Genomic DNA, 19,979 nt, shown 5'->3' with positions numbered 1-19,979 from the left:
CCATGAGTACTGCTGGTTCTCTGGAGGGGATCTGCTGCAGGAAGGGCAGGATCTCGTCAATGACAAACCACTTGTCGAGGTATTCCAAAATCTTCCCCAGACACACCAGAGAGTTCACTCGTACCTACACAGGAGCAAAGGAACATGCAAGCATAGACAAATACAGAAGACATACGGAAACATTTCAGTTGGTGAAAGAGTATCACAGTGTCAGCAGAGACAATTTAAAAGGCATAACTACAGAAAAAGAAAAGAAATGCATAGGCAGGGGTACAAGCTGATGATGATGGAGACTCACAGCGAGTGAAGAGGTCTGTAGGCAGGCGGATTTGACTCGAGGGATGAGGGAGTTCTTCATGGACGGGTAGTCAATCAGGTTGGCAAACGTCGGGATGATGTTCAGGCACAGCTCCTGCTCAAGACAGATAAGATGTGATGAAGATCTGACATCTCTATGATGCCAAGAGCATTCATTTACCTCTGACAACAAAGGGTTCAAGGTTTGTGGAACGCTACAAATATACACCAATAAATGTAATTTTATATTTATTTTACACATATAAAGTAAGACTTTAACCCCCCCCCCCCCCCCCCCCCCCCCGTACCTGGATCTGTACAGAAGGAGCTTCCAGCGCTCTGTAGACCATAGGAAGCACGCTGTTCTTGATGTCCTCCGAGGGTGTCTTGGTCAACAGAAGGTCCATCTTCTGCAGGAATATCAGCAGGATCTGCACAGCACAGGGGCCCAGTTAGCAACACAAGAGTCCAAAGCTTGATGCTATTTTCTACACGTGGTTAAAAGTAAGTAAGTGGAAGTTAACGGAGACAGTGCTTTCAGTGGCTGCTTTAGTGTAGCTTTTAGCACTACTGACAACACAACGCACAGGCTAGCTGATGTGACTGGAGCATATTCACAGCGGAGACCACTCACCATGTTACTAGCCTGAAGAAGCATGGGAAGAAAAAGAAAAAAAAAAATACAGAGAAAGACAAGTCTTGATGAGGAGGCAGACCAAACCCAAACAAAACATGCGCTTTAGTCATTTTTAACTGATTGATCTCACTTTCAAATGTCAAAAGGGGGAAAATATCATGCAAAGATTTACAGAGGGAAATCACACTTTACTGAGAGCACCTTACCTGATGTGCATGTCATTACTTAAGTGCATTGCTAGCCTACCAGCTACAAAATGAACGTTGAGCGGTTGTGTTTCAGTCACGTGCATGAGAACGCCGTGCGCGCGTCTACCTGAACGGGCTCTTGCTGCTTGAAAACGGGCGTGAGGTCGGGCATGATGAGACGAACGTACTCCTCCTTGGTGCACTCCTCGGCGATCAGCAGCACATTGGGCAGCACGAACGGCACCATGTCCGGGTTGACGAACTCGGAGGTCAGTGCCGGCAAGATACGATACACCACCACTCGCTGAGAGACGGATAAAAACAGAATGTCAGGAGCCACGAAAGAGCACTCGAGCGGTATGACTGTAAAGGTCACAATGAGTCCATTCGGGAGCACGTTTAACAAACGAATAGCGGTACGTAAAAGAAGTACAAGAGAAAAGGGGATACAAAACAGGAACAAAAATAACAGGAACCAGTTGAAGAAAATATATTTCTAAGAAACAGACCCAGACCTTGTGTTTGAGTGTGAGAGTTTATACGACACAACTAAACAGAGAGCCTGTGAGAGCTTGTGTTCTGATGGATATGGCAGCACTGAAAAGGGTTATCTCATACACATCTCGTTTCAATACAAGATGAACGAGCACTTACCTTTGGTAGTTTGGGCAGGACTTTGGGGAGGCTTTTGTAGAACTGGGACTTCTGTAGGTTGTCCCTCTGGAAGAGGGAGTCAAAGTACTGCAGGGTCACAGCACCCACGTCGTCAAAGAATGGAATCTGAGTTTTACACACAAAAAAAAAAAGAAAAAAAGAAAGAAATGTTGTCCTTAAAGAATATGAAAATGAGCCACCGCTTGTATCTTCGTGTCGTGACGACGCAAACCTTGGTCATCTGGTCTGCATCCGGGCGGACGTTGGGTGTGATGCTGAGCAGCATTTTGACGTGCTCCCGAACCTGCTCTGGGATCTTGTTCAACACTGCTGGACTTATGCTGCTCAGCTACAATGGAAAGACACAGGAAGCACGGCAAAAGGACAGAGAAGAGGAGAATAAAACCAGTGTTTGATAAAGCATGCGTGGAAAGAAAATAATTGCACGGCCCAGACTAGAACTACTAGTCTGGTGACTAGTATTTCTTTTGATTACCAATGTTGAATGCACTTATTGTAAGTCGCTTTGGATAAAAGCATCTGCTAAATGACTGTAATGTAATGTAGAATTGAGATTTCGGATCCTTTGTCTCTCCATTCATTCGTCACGCTCTCTCACGTGCGGCACACCTCCACCCACCTGGTCCAGCTGCCTGCTGAAGCTCTTAAATATGTCATGCTTGTTGACTTGGAAAACCGGCTTGCCCTCATTGAAGACGGCGTGCATGACCACGCCCAGTGAGTACATGTCGGAGGCGGAGTCGCAGCTGACGGACAGGATGTACTCGGGGGCCAGGTACTCGGGGTTGGGGAGGCAGAGTGGAGGCATGTTGGGCTCCCACTCTTTACACGTGTACTTGGGCTGAAGAGGATGAGACAGCGGGAGAGAATATAAATATGTGGCAATACTGCAAGGCATTGTTTTTGGTAGAGCATATACTGAAGGCGGTGAGCTTGGGAATAAGACGGACTGTACTAAAGTCGCGAAAGGTCTGCCAACACACCTCAGCATCTGAGGGGTTGGTGGTGGAGATGCTGAAGTCGAAGCCCATGATCTTCCAGGCTCCGCTCTTGTTGAGGATGATGTTTTCTGGAGACAAGTTGCCGTGGACCATTTTCACCCCACTGTGGAGAAAGGACAAACCCTCCGAGATCTGAAGGGATGGAAAAGGAAAAAACAGAAAATGTCGGTTATGGTATGAAAAGCGTGAAAATGCTTCTGTAATAACAACAGGATTAAGACTCCTGTGGTGGCTGGAGTAGGACTGTTTCTAACTTGTGTGATTGACATTTTGACTCAGGAGTTGAGGGTGGCTCTGAGTGGTCAAACAACTGACGGATGCAAAAAAAAAAAAAAGAAAAAAAAAAAAAAAAGAGCAGAAAATCGACCCTGTTCTGAAAACTTGAGATGAAGTTTCAGAGCCGGTGTGTAAACATGATTGACATAACAAAATATTGTATGTATTCTTAAACATGTGTGCAAAGGCCTCAACTCATTTAACCAGGATTTTGTTCAAGGAACCTTTTTTTGTTTTTAGCGTGATGACGTGGTAGAATATGACAAAAGACATTTAAAGGGTCATTCGAAGCCCTATATTGAGCGAGCTGCATTCTTACCTGTAGCAAGCCATACTTGGTCTCCACATCATAAAGTTTGTACTCCTTGATGTCGTTAGGCATGGGGCTGGGCAGGTTCTCCCACTGGCCCAGCACATTGGCCAGACTGGCAAAGACCGGCTCTGTACAGAACGCCAAGCAGTCTCTGAGGGCCAAACACAGAGATAACATCAGTATCATTTGAAACAACTGCCTTTTAAATGTTGAATTATTATTGAACAGACTGAGACAAATAGCAACATGAGCAAGGACCAAAAAAGAAAAAAAAAAAAAAAAAAAAAAAAAAAAAAAACAGAGCCAGAGAAGTATTTTGAATTTAGCGCTTCCCTGGGTGAAAGTTTAAGAAAGACAAAATGGTAAAAAAAAAAAACAGAAAGTAAGCACAAGACAGCCTCAACCCTCAGTCCCGGGGGCCTTAAAATATTCAGGGGCCAGTCTACATAGGCTTTTGATCATGACAAGCTTGTGCTCACATGTGCACAAAGAGAGGCAGACTAACACATTTGTGATGCAACTCTTCCCTCGAATGTCAAGCCCCTCTTTAAGCTGTAGCTCATTCATTTTGCCCTTGATACAAGTGTTTGTGTGCATGTTATTCACCGTGACTCTTCAAGAGGGTGCTGCACCGTCAGGAGACGGGGGTGACGCAGTCTGGTCAGCTGTTGCACCCCTTTTTTCAGCGAATCAACGATTTGGTCCTTCTCAAATTTCTGATACTTGTCAATCATCTTCTTATCAAACACAAACACCGCCACTTCCTGGAGGGTCAAAGACAAACAACAAGGCATTGACACTAGCTTCATCGAGCACCAATGCTACGCCTGGTCAGTGGGAGGATATTAACACACAAACCTGTTTAGTTGACTTCTTGGTGCCATTGTAGATCCTCCAGCACAAGCCGGGACCCCCGCTGGCGATGTGTCGTCCAACCTCAAACTCCCGCGTCACCGGGTTGCCCATGACGGCGCTGGTGACATCCGCCGTCACTTTGGTGACGGTGCTTTTTAGCTTGTTCAGCATAGACTCCATGTTCGCGCCTGACCTGGCAGCTGAAGTGAGAGAGGTGGAGGAGTCAAACACAATGGTAGTTTGCAATCACTGAAAGAGGCAGCTGCAGCAAAAAGCCTTTCAATAATCCTTCTTTGACATATGCACTCTAATGCACCTGCTTGACAATGGGCACATCGATGTGCCCACCGGTGTCCTGCCTGTGCTGGCTGAGTGGAACAAGCACCAGAACAGCCCGAGCTGTCCCCCTGAAATAAAACGTGACTCAGAGCAAACTCGGCCTCACCACATTAAGGCTCTCTTTCAAAACACTTCAGAGTGACTTGAAAGCGTGTTAGGCAACAGGAAGTCAGACAAAAGAACATGGCTGACAGCTATATAGCCAATTTATTTTTGGTGTGAACAGCTTCTTCAGGCACTTTGACGTCTATTTCACTGCAACAAGGCTGAATTAGCCTGTGAATTGAGATGTTACAGTGTGCATAATTCATTACAGATTCCGGTATTAAAAAAAAAAAAAAAAAACATATTAAGAGTGTTAAATGGATCAAAGCACACTCAATTTGTATCAGAATTTGAAGGCCCTTGCCAATTACGTTACACTCTACACAGCACCTGATTCGTTAACGTTTAAGCGTATCAAGCCTTCTCAGTCCCTGGCATTTGGTACATTTTCCACAACAGCCGGGTCTACTTGAGCCTTACCTACAATATAAGGCCGATTTCATAATCATAACTGTTCTGAAAACTCAACTGCAAGAAAAAAAAAAAAAATCACACCGTTGTGGTATTATAACCGTGTCATTGCTCATGATATACTTTGTGATGGATAGACGGCGTTGAGTCAAAAATGTATACCAAAAGGAATCAAAGACACCAAACGCAAATGTATGGCTATAGCAAGGCCTACTAATTACAATATATTTAATTAAATATGACCCCTAGCACGAGGCTGTTTAAAGCGTTCACCTGCAACAGGTAGGACGGTGTATTTGCCAAAGATTAGCCCAGTCGTTAGCTAGCTAACGTTATATAGCCGTCGGGATACCAGACAGCTTACCAATATCATCACTGACATTGTTGTGATTTTTTGACAGGCTAGTAGCGAGGAGCTACACAATCATTTCAACGTTGGGTTGAAGCATTTAAATGTTGTATTCGTTGCGTAGCGTGACTGTCACGTTTGATCGAGAAATAGCTTGACGTTAGCTAAGTTAATCGCGTTGTTTAGCCTGTGCGCACAAAGCTACCTACCCAACAATGCGCAAGTAGACAGTGACGTTATAATCATTAACGCTACAGAGCCGTGTCATTCCGACACCCTCCAGCTACATACCTTGATATGAAGAGGGCTCTCCCTTTTATGTTCTTGTTATCCACTGACTCTCAGCTGTGCCGCTGTCAGTAAAGGCTGAGAGACACAGCCCCCATGTCTTCCAGTGGCATACGATGTGAGGTAACGTTAGCTTTAGTGCGCTAAGTGGACGAACAACCCTACTTCCGGGTTGTCAGGTGGGTGCGACGTCATCTGAGACTGCACTGTTTTGCAGCCGCTCCAAATAAACTGTACATCAAGTCTCTAAAAAATGTGAACACAAATTATATATTTTTTTTAAATGCAGTTGCAATATGGCTGACATTTCTAATTAGGTAATCTATGTGGCTATCAGATGATCACATAATTTTGATGTAGTATGGGGAAGAAATCTAAAAAAAAACTACAGCAAAGTCTTGTTTGAGTGAACGTCAGTTCAAACTTTTATTAGACGTGTTGTCACAAAAGACAATAAAGCATGTTTTAGCATCATAAAGTGCAATCCAACATGATTTCAGTGTATGTAGAGAACAAAACAGGCAGACTGAAATGAGATGTGCCTCCAAATTACTTCTGCATGACCATGGCAAATAATTAAAATACAATCTAACTGAGGCATCACGCTTAACCACAGATTAAATTAGTAGTCAAACATAACATTAAGTCATTATTTAGCACACATCTTTTGGCCTTCTCTCAAGTAAAATCCTCACAATCAAAAGACATTTTATCAATGCTTAAAACCCCTGTAAATTCAAACATATATTAAACTGAGCTAAGGTTAGTCGATGACATTATTGTACCCTATCTGCTTACATTTCATATTAGTTTTAATTTTTAAAACCTTCACCAAAAGATCTGTCTTCACCTCTAACAAAAACAAGTCAGTGTTAAACCTTATTCAGCGACATTAGCGTTGCATTTATTTTTCCTTAACCACACTACAGCAAGCCTGGAAAACAACAAAATAATAGTCACAATAGTGTTATTCTTCATTTGACATGTAGAAATATTAATAGCTGATCAAAGTGCACAGCATTACTTCTACACACCACATGTCCAAAAGCATTTCCTAATATCTACAACCTCAACTATTGTAGGCCTCTTGTGACTGAAAAGGCATTTGGGGAGTCTACAGCCATGCTGTAGCGGCATCATTCGTAATTAATGAGACCAATGATGTGCATTAAGTTATTATCATTCTTCAGTGTAAGAGCTGTACCACTGCAAACTGGCTTTGTGAAGTGCACCTAGGAAGCCAAACCAACAGCGCCGTCGGTTGTTTCAAAAAGTGATGGCGAGATGCTGGAGGAAGACCACAGGGTGGTGCTTCTCAAACTCTTTGAGCAGCCTCCTCCTCTCCTTGACAGGTACGGTTTCGCTGGAGGAAATATCGCGAAGAAGCTGTTTGAGGCTCTCCAGCGTGGTTGCCTCTCGCTGATCCTCGTACTCCTGTGGCGTCACCTGCTGGCAGAAGGTGAACGCTGCAACACAAAGAGGGGAAGAGGACATTGGTGTTTGGTGTTTCACAATATGAAGTTTTCTGTACATGTATAAGGTGTATATGTATTTGACTTACTGGCAATTGAGTCAGGGTCTATTCCCTGCTGCATAGTCCTTAGTGTTCTCCTCACAGCTTCAATAAGGGATGTGGGAGTCTGTATTTATTACAGGAAGAAAGAGTAAACAGAATTTAAAAAATGTTCAGTTTGTTTTAGCTATTTCTGACAAAATAGCAATTTAAATTTCAAAACATTTTCCAATAAGTTTAAGTGATGTGAACACTGTCTTTATAATAGCATGTTATTAAAACCTGAATTTAAATGTAAGTGTACCTTAAAGAGCTCCGTGCAGTTGTCCATGAGAAACAGCACCAGGGTTTCGCTCTGGGGTCGAGTCAATTCATGATTCTGGACGATTGCTCTCTGAAAAGCGCGGCAGACTGAGGCCCTGTTATCAATCTGAGAGGAAACCCACCAGAAGGTCAACGATAGATACAAACACATTGCACAATGAACAGCATGGGCAGTGAACACCATAACTGGTTTGGCCAAAAAGGACCTGTTTCTGAAGACGGCAAGCATCTGGGTGAGCCGCTGTAGCCATGAAGGCCAGTAGTCTCCGGAGTTCATCTCTCACGCTGGTCTCCAGCAGTCGGAAACACAGCTGAGATGCTTTGATGGCTTCCTGCACCTTCCCTTCATCTGGAAAGAAACAAGATGTGATCAAGATAGGAGAAGGAAAAGGATTTAACCTTCATGGATGTAAACACACTTTTTATCTGATGTCAACATTGCCAGAATGGTCAGTCAAATCTCCGTAAACCTTATCAAGTCTCACCCAGCGAGTTCAGAATTGCAGCATGTATGTCCAGGTGGTGTCCTGAGAGAAGCGGAGCTTTTTCCTGTCCGCCGTAGTACTTGGCAATGGTATCAAAGAGCAGTCTTTTTTGGCTCGCCATCTGCTCCGCCCGGTCATCTTCTGCAAAGGCGTCGACAACTTTGTGGCTGAGCTGTTCTCCTGCGACCACAATCAGCTGGTCGGGAAAGAGCTCCAAGCAGTCTGCCGCCGCCGACAGCCAGCCATCCAACCTGAAAACAGTGACTGTGACTGTTGGAATACATGGACAAATATTTGTTGCAACCACAACTGCGAAAGCTTTTAATCAGAGCACTGACTTGGGCAGATTAAGGGTGTCGGGCAGCTCTCTCTCCAGGCATGTGTTGGAGATAACCAGGTCCTGGGAGGCCAGAGGAGCTCTGCAGGTCTTCAGCTGAACCCTGGCAGGAGAGGTCAGGATACAGTCCAGCATGGGCAACTCCACTACATGCAGCAGCTGCAGCAGCGTCTGCTGCTTCCAAACCTCGTCCACCACTAGCGAAGAAGGAGGAAAGAGCAGGAAGAGGAAAAAATATTGGGAGGGGGAGATATCTGTCCACCATGAACTGTCATGGACTGTTGTTTCCCCACCATACTGGCAAAGACTGACAGATTTGCTCCGTCTTACCAGCTTTGGACAGAAAGGCAGAAGTAGAGTGGGTTGTGTTTGGAGCTGGAGACAAGGTCGGTCGCAGGTTGATGGTCCTCAGCAGCCTCTCAACCCTCCGGTCTGACGAACCGACAGCCAGGGGATTAGAGATCGTCCTCAGTTCATTCAGCCTCCTGAAAACAAAAAGAAGCAATATGGTGATTAATGATGAAAATATTTCAGGTGTGAACATTAGTGCTGACAAAGAATATTCAATCTAATGCTTAATTAGGGAATGGTTTAACTTCTGAATTTATAATTACTCAACTGCAACTCTGCCTTTTAAGACATCATGAAAGATAAAATCAATCAAAATCAAAGATGTTATCTAGAAAAATATGCCAATACCAATATTATAACACATATATTTATGCATCTCCAATGTCTGCTGTGTATACGAGTGATTTGTTTCAATGCAGTGTTACTTAATTTTGCAATAAGGCATCTCCTACACAGGATAGAAGTAGTCAGTAAGACAACATATCAGGCGTAAGGTAAAACCAACCTGGAGCTCTTCTTCCTCTTAAGCCCCTGTTCCTCCTGGGGCATGTTTTCTGTGTCACTATTGCCCTCCTTCATGGCGGAATTGGGTAACGCTTTATATTCCAGAAAACGGTAAAGGCTGCAGCCGCCGTCCTCAAAGGTCACTTCCTTGTCCCGGCGAAACAGCTTCGTACCCACCGGTTCGAACACCTTGGCCTCCATCAGAGCCTGGCAGAGCCGAGCAGCTTTGAGGCGCGACACTTCACTCGTGCAAAACACCACATTCTGCATCAAGTAACTGAGGACCGCATCCACGGCGTCCGAGCCCGTGAAACACTCGGCGTGGACGCGTAGATGCCTTCTACGGCGGCGCACCTCCACCTGGAGCTGCAGGGCCTGGATGATGTTGTGCCACAGCTGGGTGGCACCAAAGGGCCCCGAGAAGCCTGTCGGGAGACACGGGGTCAGAGGAAAAGGGGTCGAGGCCAGAGCTAAAAATGTTATGATGACCTTCATGCAGGTCTTCAAACTGGGGGGATATGTCCATTGATTTACATTCATTATTGTCCCAGACTTGAGGTTATGTTCTACTGTATATCAAAAATGATGGTGGAGCAGTAAACGCTGTAGCCTTAACAGTATAGTTGTCCCTGACATATTCATCATTTCACTGGAAACCAGGAGAGCAAGTGGAATATATTTATAGTATAGATGTACTCAGGTGCTGTACTTAATGTACTTGTACCTTTCCGTATGCTTCTCAACACTTCTATTCCACACTTGCTCAATTCTAGATGGAAATGTTGTTCTTTTCTTCATAACATTGATCTGACAGCTAGCGTTATAGCTAGAAGCTAGTATAGTCAACAAATCAGGAGTTTGACGTTAGATCCAAAACATATGATGAGCTTATAAATGCTGATGATACATTGTTATAGACTAAACTATCCGCTGATGTAGCTCCACGTCGCCCAACTGCAACAGTAAAAGTCAGCTTACACATCAATCCTCAGTAATAACAATCCTATAATATACTTTTTTCATTCATATTTTTCCATAATCAACAGCTGGCAACACTGTCGTTAAACAATCTGTCAACACTAGACGTCTTAACATTTATTTACACGGCTATGCTTTGATTGTGTGGCTGTATTCCAACAAAGGGTAGATTAGAGAATGTTAATTTGTTTACCGTTATTCCCCAGATCTTACCATTCTGTATATTTTCACGAAAACTTCTCGTTTGGCTGTTCAATCTTCTGAAACGAGGAGTTAAATCAACCGCCATTACGAGTTGTCCATATGACGTAGGCATCTTCTTCTTCTTCTTCTTCTTCTTCTTCCAAACATTACCAAGTACCGCGCGCTGCTGCACTCTACAGGCGATAACTTGTACTGCGAGCCCTTTCTAATTCATGCCTCAAAAAAATGTCGCTTAAAATATTTAGATAACGGTTTTTTTTTCAAAGAAAACAGAGTATCAAAACACACCAAAGTTCATCACTTCATCAGTTCACACCTGGCACTAGAATTCATCTCCACATGAGACCACTTGTGATGGGATCTAGATTCCCTGCTCTATATGCAATAAACTGGGAGGTCGGGAGTTGAGTTTTTCATTAGAATAGCATTTAAGGTGTGACTGCGTGTAGCACACAACCATGTGATAAGAAGCACACATGCTCAACACGCTTCTGAATCACACTGAGAGGAGGGTTAGACTCACATGACTTTGTCCTGTTTTTATTGTGTGAAATTACTTTTCCTCAATTGTGACTTAGAGTTTTGTAACGTATTTCAAAAAGGCCTGATCAAGACAGAAACTAAGAGAAGAAGAAAAACCCAAAGAAAAAATAACACCAAGAACAAAGAGGGAGGAGAGGACATTATTATTAATTATTAATATTATTCAGTTATTATTGACATAATAACTGAATAAATCAAAAGGAATTTTAACCAGTTTATTTAAGAAGGATTAATGATTAAGAAGGTTTTGTCTAAGAAGGAAGTTTCCTGCTGATAAACTGGGAGACCTTTGACTTTACGATCTGATGAGGAGCACCTGAACGCACCCTCAGTTTTGAAGGAAAAAAAATAACAATTGATGTAATGATTTTACAGAAGATGAATATGTTTATGTCATGAACTAATATATGATATCATATTTCTGTTTGTAAACACACTGAGAGGAGGGTTAGACTCACATGACTTTGTTCTGTTTTTAATACGTGACATTACTTTGCCTCAATTGCAACTCAGAGTTTTGTAATGTAAACTGGGAGACCTTTGACTTAAAACCTTACTTGACAATAACAAAAATGTGATTTTACAGAAGATGAATATGTTTATGTCATGAACTAATATATGATATCATATTTCTGTTTGTCATAAAGTTATTATACTAAAGAGTTCAAAACGTTTTCTCTTGAAATGTAATTCATTGAACCACATTCAGGACCTGCGTCACTACAATCACACATAACCACTCTTCTGAAACACACTGATGGTTAGACTCACATGATGACTCAATGATAACTTTGTCCTGTTATTAATGTGACCTGCAGGTTTGAATTGAAAAAATGAACGGGTTTACCTGCATGGGTAGAGTGGAACCAGTTTATCCGGTTGGTCGTAGAAGAAGGTGTCCTGTTGAGGAACTTTATCCAGGATTGTTACACATTGACATACAGTAGAACGGAGGATCACTTGCTCTTCTTCTTTACATTCATCCACCTGAAGCTCTGCAGAGACGACAAACACAGTAAGAGGCATTTTAATCACTATTTGAAGATGAAACTGTTGTTCTGTTAAAAAAAGAAATGTAATCAAAAAAGGTGTTTTTGTGTTTAATTTTGAGGCAGGTGGACATTTTTACAGACTGATCAGTTCAGTTTGTGAACGTTCCAAGAGACATTTTATTAAGAGTTAAAAAGAGTTTAAACATTAAAAATATCTATAAACTGTGCAGATGATCTAATAAAATGAATTCATGTATAAATATATAAAAATGCAAAAACACAGAGGAACCAGTCTGAGGGCGTCGGTGGACTCTGACGAGGAAACAAATACATATTTTTCAAACAGAGCAAAGAAAACATTTTTACGTTTATAGAGTTATATAACATATATGCGTTATATGTTATATTGATTACAACATTTTACTTTTCAAGGACTTTATACCTTTTAGAGCATGTTTGGCGCCAGTATCTATTGTTACTCTTTTATGACCGTACAGCACATATCCCTATACAATGTTAGAACCTGCAAAAAAAAGTTCTACTATAGCTGTTGTCTGATTCATACACGATCTGGTCCATCTTTGTGGCTCAAATTGTTTATTTTTTGTGTAATTTAAATCATTACCTCGCTGTTTTTCTGTTGTATGGGGAGTGACGGCTTATCGGAGATAATAATAAGATATAATTGAAAAGCAAAATAAATGTACAATAAGATCACCAGGGCAGCTCTTTCTGTATTTAGGAAAATAGTACAATAATACAAATGATCCAATGAAAATCCGTCATATAAAAAGTACTTCCCCAGATGGAAGGAGTACGTTCTGTTGCAACATATCCTCATACAACAGTACGCACCGTGTCCAACAAAAAGATACTCCTCATTTCTTGTGCGTCTTCCTACGAACGCTATGCAACACCTGTCAATTTACGCTTGTTACATGCGTACAGTGTTTTTATCTTTAGTGGAAGAAAAATGGAATTTAGGCAAAGATATACACGATTATAATGGAGATTGGTGGAGCAAAAAATAATGCGAAAATGCAATGCTGAGATCAATGACCATGCACTCAAAACAATTCCACCGTAAAATAACGGTCATTTACTGGCAGCAGGGACGCCCGTAATATCTTTTTTTTACAGTGAAGCTACCGCAATTTACTTTTATGGTATTTTACCGTATACTGGATTATGTTATGTGATACTAGGATAACTGGGTTTTACGGTGATTTTACGGAATATGCCAGCATGTTACCGTTTATTTACAAAGGATAATACACCCCAATACTTTTGCATTAAATTCCCAACAAATAAAAAAATAATAATAGACATTCAAAACATAAGTGTTGCAGTTTAATCCATGTTCACAAGACAAATAATAAAGGGATATTTGTATTACGTCACAAAACTCACAATGTACTGCATGTTTAGAAGAAAACAAATAAAATCATAAAATCTTTAATGACCGGCTTAACTGAACTCATGAGGATAACCAGTAGCGCCGAGATCGAAAAGTGGCCGATGGTATGCTACTGTTGTTCAGCGGTAGGTACCTATCCTTAGAGTGGTATGCTACTGTTGTTCAGCAGTAGGTACCTATCCTTAGAGTGGTATGCTACTGTTGTTCAGCAGTAGGTACCTATCCTTAGAGTGGTATGCTACTGTTGTTCAGCAGTAGGTACCTATCCTTAGAGTGGTATGCTGCTGTTGTTCAGCAGTAGGTACCTATCCTTAGAGTGGTATGCTGCTGTTGTTCAGCAGTAGGTACCTATCCTTAGAGTGGTATGCTACTGTTGTTCAGCAGTAGGTACCTATCCTTAGAGTGGTATGCTGCTGTTGTTCAGCAGTAGGTACCTATCCTTAGAGTGGTATGCTACTGTTGTTCAGCAGTAGGTACCTATCCTTAGAGTGGTATGCTGCTGTTGTTCAGTGGTAGGTACCTATCCCAAGAGTGGTATGCTACTGTTGTTCAGCAGTAGGTATCTATCCTGAGAGTGGTATGCTACTGTTGTTCAGCGGTAGGTACCTATTCTTAGAGTGGTATGCTACTGTTGTTCAGCAGTAGGTATCTATCCTGAGAGTGGTATGCTACTGTTGTTCAGCGGTAGGTACCTATTCTTAGAGTGGTATGCTACTGTTGTTCAGCGGTAGGTATCTATCCTTAGAGTGGTATGTCAGTACTTTACAAACAGCACACTGTTTGCTGAAGGCAGGTTCTGCTTGAACGTGGTAGTCCACTGTCAGACAGGCACACCAGTGCCGTCTCTTGATGCATATGCACATTTAATGTAGATTGGTTTGATTCACGAACAGTGATGGCGAAAATGTAACTTTTTGACTTTATTGAAAAAGTAGCGCAACAGAACGTCTTAAATAAAGGAATGTGTCTATTTTATCTCGTTTATTGTCTCGTTTGGATACATGAAAGGCTTTTTAAATGACAATAAAGTGATTTAATATTTGCTGATGTGCCCTGAAACTGATATTATGGCCAATGTATATATGTATACATATATACTACTGATATGAATGGCATACCACTCTGAGTCAATGACTTAGACCACTAATATGAACTTTCAAGCGGCACTTGCCTTTAGGAAACTGTGTGCCGTTGGAAAAGTTCTGGCATACCACCCCAGGGATAGGTACCTACTGCTGAACAACAGTAGGGATGGGTATCGTTTGGGTTTTTTCCGATACCGGTGCTAAAACGATACTTTTAAAACCATTCCGATGCCTAAACGGTGCCTGAACCGATACTCTAAAAAAACAAACACACAAAACGACGATTGACGACATTAAAGAAAGGCTTTTTTTGATTGCCAAGGCAATTTGTTTTCTTCAAATTGAACAATATAATAACTGTTTGAAGTATACTATGAATATAAATACATACAAAACACTTGGCTTCAATCTACAGCTTCAAACTTTTCAACTTCAAACTATGAACAATATATTAACTGTTAACAACAGTTTACAGTATACTTAAATAAATATAAATAAACTTCAGCAATTCTTTTGCAGAAATATGAGCATATTTGCCTCGGCACCGAAAGGCACCGAAATGAAGCACCAAACGTATTTCAGTCGGCTCAGGCACCGAAAGGAAGCACCGAAATCTGCGTTGCGTTTCGGTCTGGTAGGCACCGGTTTTCGGTACCCAACCCTAATCAACAGTAGCATACCAATCCAGGGATAGGTACCTACCGCTGAACAACAGTGGCATACCATCGGCCACTTTTCAATCTCGGCGTCACTCCCTCAGGCACTGAATTAAAATAGCATTAAGAGTGAAACGCTGAATTAAAATAGTATCAAGAACAGTGTCATAGAACTGCATCACAGTCTAGCTTGTTAACAAGTCTTATACACATTTATAGTTAGTTTGAACTGCATGTCTTGTCACTCAAAAATGACTTTTAGGCAATGAACAGTTTGAATAATAAAAAATATTCTATCGTCATTACAGACATATTAACCCACAATAGAGAGTTAGAGGTAGATGGATTGTGATTCACTGAACTTATATAGAGAAGCGTATTTCCACCACTTCACAGAAAATACTGTATTATGCTAATAAATTACAGTAGTCTGCTGTTATTGTTAATTGATGGCATTAACCGTTAATTTACATGCGAGGGATGAACATTTAACTCTATGTTACAGTTATTATGAAATACTGTAAGATACTGTTTTAAATCCAGCGTAAATTTACAACAATTCATTACATTGTATGCCTCAATGGCCTGCTATAATGGAATCATTTTGTTGTTTAATCAACCTCTGATAGTTCATAAGGCAAAAGTAATGAATAGTCTGTATCATACCTGTGAGAAATTAAAACAAATTTGTAATAAGCACTTACATCAATAAAATAAGGTCCATTAGTTTTTACTTTAGTCTGTGTCTGATGTCTCCCTCCCCTAATCATAAGACTGTCGAACTTTGCTGTGATATAGTCTTTGTAGATGAAGTTTTCCAAGGAGATATAGACGTTTCAATGTGTCACTGGCACCAAATACCAATAAGGCACTGGAATATTTGAATAAAGGCAATGTTTGCTTGTCAAAATGAATATTTAACAACATAAGAGATTTGAGCTGTGTGACTCCATATTTGACCACACCCAATTCTGAAAACAGGGACGTGGCACTTTCAGTTATAGTCTGCTAGATTTAAAGTATGTCACGGATGAAAGATAATCTTTTGCTGTGTTGTGAGATAGATTTTGTGTATTTAGGTAGAACAAGCTAATGGAGAAATACAATACATCACAAACACCTTTTGAACTTGTACTTCACTCCGTAATTGTACTGATAATTTAACGTTTCATTTGATGCCAGAGAATGAAATCGAATTTCAGTGACTTTGTGATTTTACATTACTTTTTGAGTTTTGGAAATTCTAGCTGTAATGACAACTTGTGTTGACATAAATTATTGTCCCATCGCAAATCACTGGCTTACAATCAGACAACTCAATGCATTGTCCATTCAAATGTTCTAATCAATGCATCTATTCTCCTTCCAAAGGTGAACCATGTCCTGCTCGGCCTACCGGTGGACTTCTCTGCGTCCATTTCTCTTCGGCAGCCTGGTGGTGTTGTGCTTTATCGGCCTTTTTATCACGTACAGGTCTGACATCAAGTACCCCAATTATTGTCCTGCATTTCTATGTGCAGATAAAGCACAAACCCAGAAGATCCAGACAGCAGCAGTGGATGCTGAGAATGAGATTATTGTGCTGTTCTGGCTGTGGCCATTTGACATTAAATATGAGCTTCATTGCAACATCACAAGATGCCACTTAACATATGACAAGACACTTTACCAAAAAGCCCACGGGGTTATGTTCCATCACTGGGAGATACATGGAAATTTAGACAACTTTCCCAAAATGCCACGTCCCAGTTTTCAGAAATGGTTGTGGTTTAATATGGAGCCACCCTCAAAATTACGTCAAATCCCTGGTGTTAATAACATATTCAACTTGACATGCAACTATCGCCGTGATTCAAATATTCAAGTGCCTTATGGGTATCTGCTGCCAGTGACATCTGAAGATGAGAGTTTCAAATTGCCGGCAAAGGACAAGTTGGTGTGTTGGATTGTGACCAACTGGAGCGAGCAGCTAAAGAGGGTTCAGTACTACAATGAACTGAAGAAATACATCAAGATTCATGTTTATGGAAAAGCCTTTGGCCAACGTATAAGTATAGAAGAATATCCAAAAATACTTTCTAGTTGCAAATTTTACCTCTCCTTTGAAAACTCCATCTACGAAGACTACATCACAGAGAAGTTCTACAAACCTTTGATCATGGGAACTGTACCCATAACTCTGGGCCCTCCAAAACAAACTTATGAGGAATATGCCCCAGCTGATTCTTTCATTCATGTTGATGACTTTTCTTCTCCACAGAAGTTGGCAGAGCGGCTACTTTACCTTGACCAAAATAACACTGAGTACATGCAATTCTTTAACTGGAGAAGCATGTATAAAGCTCAAGAGTCTGAGTTCGTAAGTGAACAAGCGTGTCAAACGTGTAAATACTTACAAGACCACAAGGAGTACCAAGCTGTTAATGATCTGATCAGCTGGTACTGGGGTTGAGATGAAGTGATGCATATCTCAAAAGCTGCCTCCGTGGCTAGACATAACTAGAGGTTAACGGTAATATACAGTATGTATTCTTATTGTTTTGGTCATTAGGTTGTTGTTTTTTCACTCGTTCTTGAATGTGTTGATCTCATTTTGGTCCCAAACCAAACCAAAGAAAGGCGATGAACTAAACCAAATTGTGTTCTACTTTTTTTGTAATATACTCCTGTATCTATGGGCTCTTATGTGGTAATAACATTTAACATTTAACTGCACTTTATGCAAATGTTTTTATGCATTTAGTTTTTCATCAAGAAGTGTTCATATTAAGAATGTATTTCTTAAGAACATTGTATTTCTTAAATCAAGACTCAATTTCTCATAAATAATTGCTACTCTTTTTAATATCAGCGATTCCAACTCAAGTGTCAATTTTTGAATGGAAATTCTACTTTAGTGCCAGTTGTTTATGTGATGTTATATATTAAAGAAATTGGTAAATGAACTTGATTGGAATTAAAGCTCCAAGCTTTGTTTTTATTGACAGAAATAATAATAATAATAATAATAATAGTAATGATGACTTTATTTTTATAGCACCTTTAATAACAGAGTTTACAAAGTGCTTTGACAGGCAAAATAATTTGTTGCCCGATGTCCTTGACTCTATTTTTTTAAAAGTTCTGTAGACCTGTAGGGGAAGCTCTCATGGGAACCAGTGTGTGTGAGGTTGTGACGAAGAGGAAGAGGAAGAGGAAGAGGGGAATTCGTCTGCTGGGTGTTTGTGTGACATGCTGCAGGTTAGCATATAGCATGTGGCTGCCCCTTTTGTGGGGACGGCTCCTGTCTCTTTTAAACAAAGATGCACAATCCAGAACAGGTTCAAATCAACCAATAAAACTCATTCTGTGAGTCCTGCTGGCGGATAGGAGCCCGGTATGGAGACTGAGGAGTCTGCAAAAACAGTCAGCTTCATGACTGAGTGTGGGGATAGGCCCTGATATGAAAACAGACTTTCCATAGTCCTTTAAAATGTCAAACAGGAGGTTAAAGTTGTTTTTGGTGTGTTCAAACTCCCGGTGTGTTGTGTCATTTGTCCCCACATGAACTACAATTCTTCAAAATGGTAATTTTTATGTATATATATATATATATATATATATCTATATATATATATATATATATATATATATGACTGCCGCGCTATGCAAAATGCTACTTACTGGTGTTTATATGGAAGTCATTTTGTGTTTTATCCAATAAGTCACACCTCGTCAGTGTCCAGGGAACATTTTATGAAACAACTGGTTACCTTGGGCGTATCTTCAAACACTTCCAAACATATTTATCAGTGCTTTTCTGTCACTGTCAATGAACAATTCTCACTCTCAATAACAAGAAGCATCAGTAAAAAAAACAAAAAAAGCTAGGCCTGTAATTGAATTGAATTGAACTGTTAAAAAGCTAAATATAAATTTGAGGCTCTCCAGTGTGGTTGCCTCTCGCTGATCCTCGTAGTCCTGTGGCGCCACCTGCTGGCAGAAAGTGAAAGCTGCAACACAAAGAGGGGAAGAGGACATTGGTGTTGTGTTGTGACTAATGCACAGTGGACTTAACACAATATGAAGTTTTCTGTACATGTATAAGGTGTATATGTATTTGACTTACTGGTAATTGAGTCAGGGTCTATTCCCTGCTGCATAGTCCTTAGTGTTCTCCTCACAGCTTCAATAAGGGATGTGGGAGTCTGTATTTATTACAGGAAGAAAGAGTAAACAGAATTTTAAAAAATGTTCAGTTTGTTTTTGCTATTTCTGACAAAATAGCAATTTAAATTTCAAAACTTGATTGAACGACATTTTCCAATAAGTTTAAGTGATGTGAACACTGTCTTTATAATAGCATGTTATTAAAACCTGAATTTAAATGTAAGTGTACCTTAAAGAGCTCCGTGCAGTTGTCCATGATAAACAGGACCAGGGTTTCGCTCTGGGGTCGAGTCAATACATGATTCTGGACGATTGCTCTCTGAAAAGCGCGGCAGACTGAGGCCCTGTTATCAATCTGAGAGGAAACCCACCAGAAGGTCAACGATAGATACAAACACATTGCACAATGAACAGCATGGGCAGTGAACACCATAACTGGTTTGGCCAAAAAGGACCTGTTTCTGAGGACGGCAAGCATCTGGGTAACCTTTATGGATGTTAACAGTGTCAGAGGCACGGCCACTTGTTGCGTCCGAGCCCGTGAAACACTCGGCGTGGACGCGTAGATGCCTTCTACGGCGGCGCACCTCCACCTGGAGCTGCAGGGCCTGGATGATGTTGTGCCACAGCTGAAGGCACCAAAGGGCCCCAAGAAGCCTGTCGGGAGACACGGGGTCAGAGGAAAAGGGGTCGAGGCCAGAGCTAAA

The 19,979-nt window shown here is 41.1% G+C and overlaps 3 protein-coding genes and 1 long non-coding RNA gene across 5 annotated transcripts; 1 reads left to right on the top strand and 3 right to left on the bottom strand.

Annotated features, from left to right (window-relative positions):
* Position 1: 1 nt before the first annotated feature.
* scyl2 (SCY1 like pseudokinase 2) lies at positions 2-5,851 on the bottom strand (the record flags this gene model as incomplete). Its single annotated transcript, XM_068717388.1, has 13 exons — positions 5,738-5,851; positions 4,246-4,442; positions 3,994-4,151; positions 3,394-3,538; positions 2,781-2,930; positions 2,417-2,638; positions 2,009-2,125; positions 1,777-1,902; positions 1,250-1,426; positions 932-943; positions 606-728; positions 299-412; positions 2-124 (listed from the first exon to the last, which is right to left on the bottom strand). Coding segments are annotated over exons 2-13 (1,644 nt in total), but the record flags the coding sequence as incomplete, so codon positions are not given.
* Positions 5,852-6,156: 305 nt separating this feature from the next.
* On the bottom strand, positions 6,157-10,542 carry LOC137877053 (DEP domain-containing protein 7-like). Of its 2 annotated transcripts, XM_068716736.1 has the most exons (10): positions 10,440-10,520; positions 9,603-9,673; positions 9,250-9,455; positions 8,724-8,878; positions 8,395-8,590; positions 8,057-8,307; positions 7,778-7,920; positions 7,552-7,677; positions 7,296-7,374; positions 6,157-7,200 (listed from the first exon to the last, which is right to left on the bottom strand). In XM_068716736.1, exons 1-10 carry the CDS (start codon positions 10,513-10,515, stop codon positions 7,001-7,003), a joined length of 1,503 nt encoding a protein of 500 aa, XP_068572837.1. In that variant the 5' UTR covers positions 10,516-10,520; the 3' UTR covers positions 6,157-7,000. The 2 variants fall into 2 exon arrangements, with proteins under 2 accessions (XP_068572837.1, XP_068572836.1); XM_068716735.1 differs by having other exon boundaries at positions 9,250-9,673; positions 10,440-10,542.
* A 1,293-nt stretch (positions 10,543-11,835) lies between these two features.
* Positions 11,836-18,658, top strand: LOC137877052 (4-galactosyl-N-acetylglucosaminide 3-alpha-L-fucosyltransferase 9-like). The gene is made up of 2 exons (XM_068716734.1): positions 11,836-11,988; positions 16,495-18,658. The coding sequence occupies exon 2, from the start codon at positions 16,502-16,504 to the stop codon at positions 17,573-17,575; it is 1,074 nt and encodes a 357-aa protein (XP_068572835.1). The 5' UTR covers positions 11,836-11,988; positions 16,495-16,501; the 3' UTR covers positions 17,576-18,658.
* A 109-nt stretch (positions 18,659-18,767) lies between these two features.
* LOC137877407 (uncharacterized) lies at positions 18,768-19,576 on the bottom strand. The gene is made up of 3 exons (XR_011103533.1): positions 19,502-19,576; positions 19,232-19,310; positions 18,768-19,115 (listed from the first exon to the last, which is right to left on the bottom strand). It is a non-coding gene; the product is annotated as an uncharacterized lncRNA (long non-coding RNA).
* Positions 19,577-19,979: the final 403 nt, after the last annotated feature.

Source organism: Cebidichthys violaceus, unplaced genomic scaffold (genome assembly GCF_023349555.1).
Source record: "Cebidichthys violaceus isolate CVI_PGR_0920_01 unplaced genomic scaffold, fCebVio1.0.p SCAF_21, whole genome shotgun sequence".
Classification (NCBI taxonomy): Eukaryota; Metazoa; Chordata; class Actinopteri; order Perciformes; family Stichaeidae; genus Cebidichthys; species Cebidichthys violaceus.
This window is presented reverse-complemented; position numbering and strand designations above follow the sequence as displayed.

Excerpts from the sequence above, each read along its gene's own strand:
- LOC137877053 (XM_068716735.1), bottom strand. The coding sequence starts at position 10,542 with ATGCCTACGTCATATGGACAACTCGTAATGGCGGTTGATTTAACTCCT. Across the intron at positions 9,674-10,439 it reads TCGTGAAAATATACAGAATG|GCTTCTCGGGGCCCTTTGGT; the intron begins GTAAGATCTGGG and ends GTCTCCCGACAG. Across the intron at positions 8,308-8,394 it reads GACACCCTTAATCTGCCCAA|GTTGGATGGCTGGCTGTCGG; the intron begins GTCAGTGCTCTG and ends CACTGTTTTCAG.
- LOC137877052 (XM_068716734.1), top strand. The coding sequence starts at position 16,502 with ATGTCCTGCTCGGCCTACCGGTGGACTTCTCTGCGTCCATTTCTCTTC.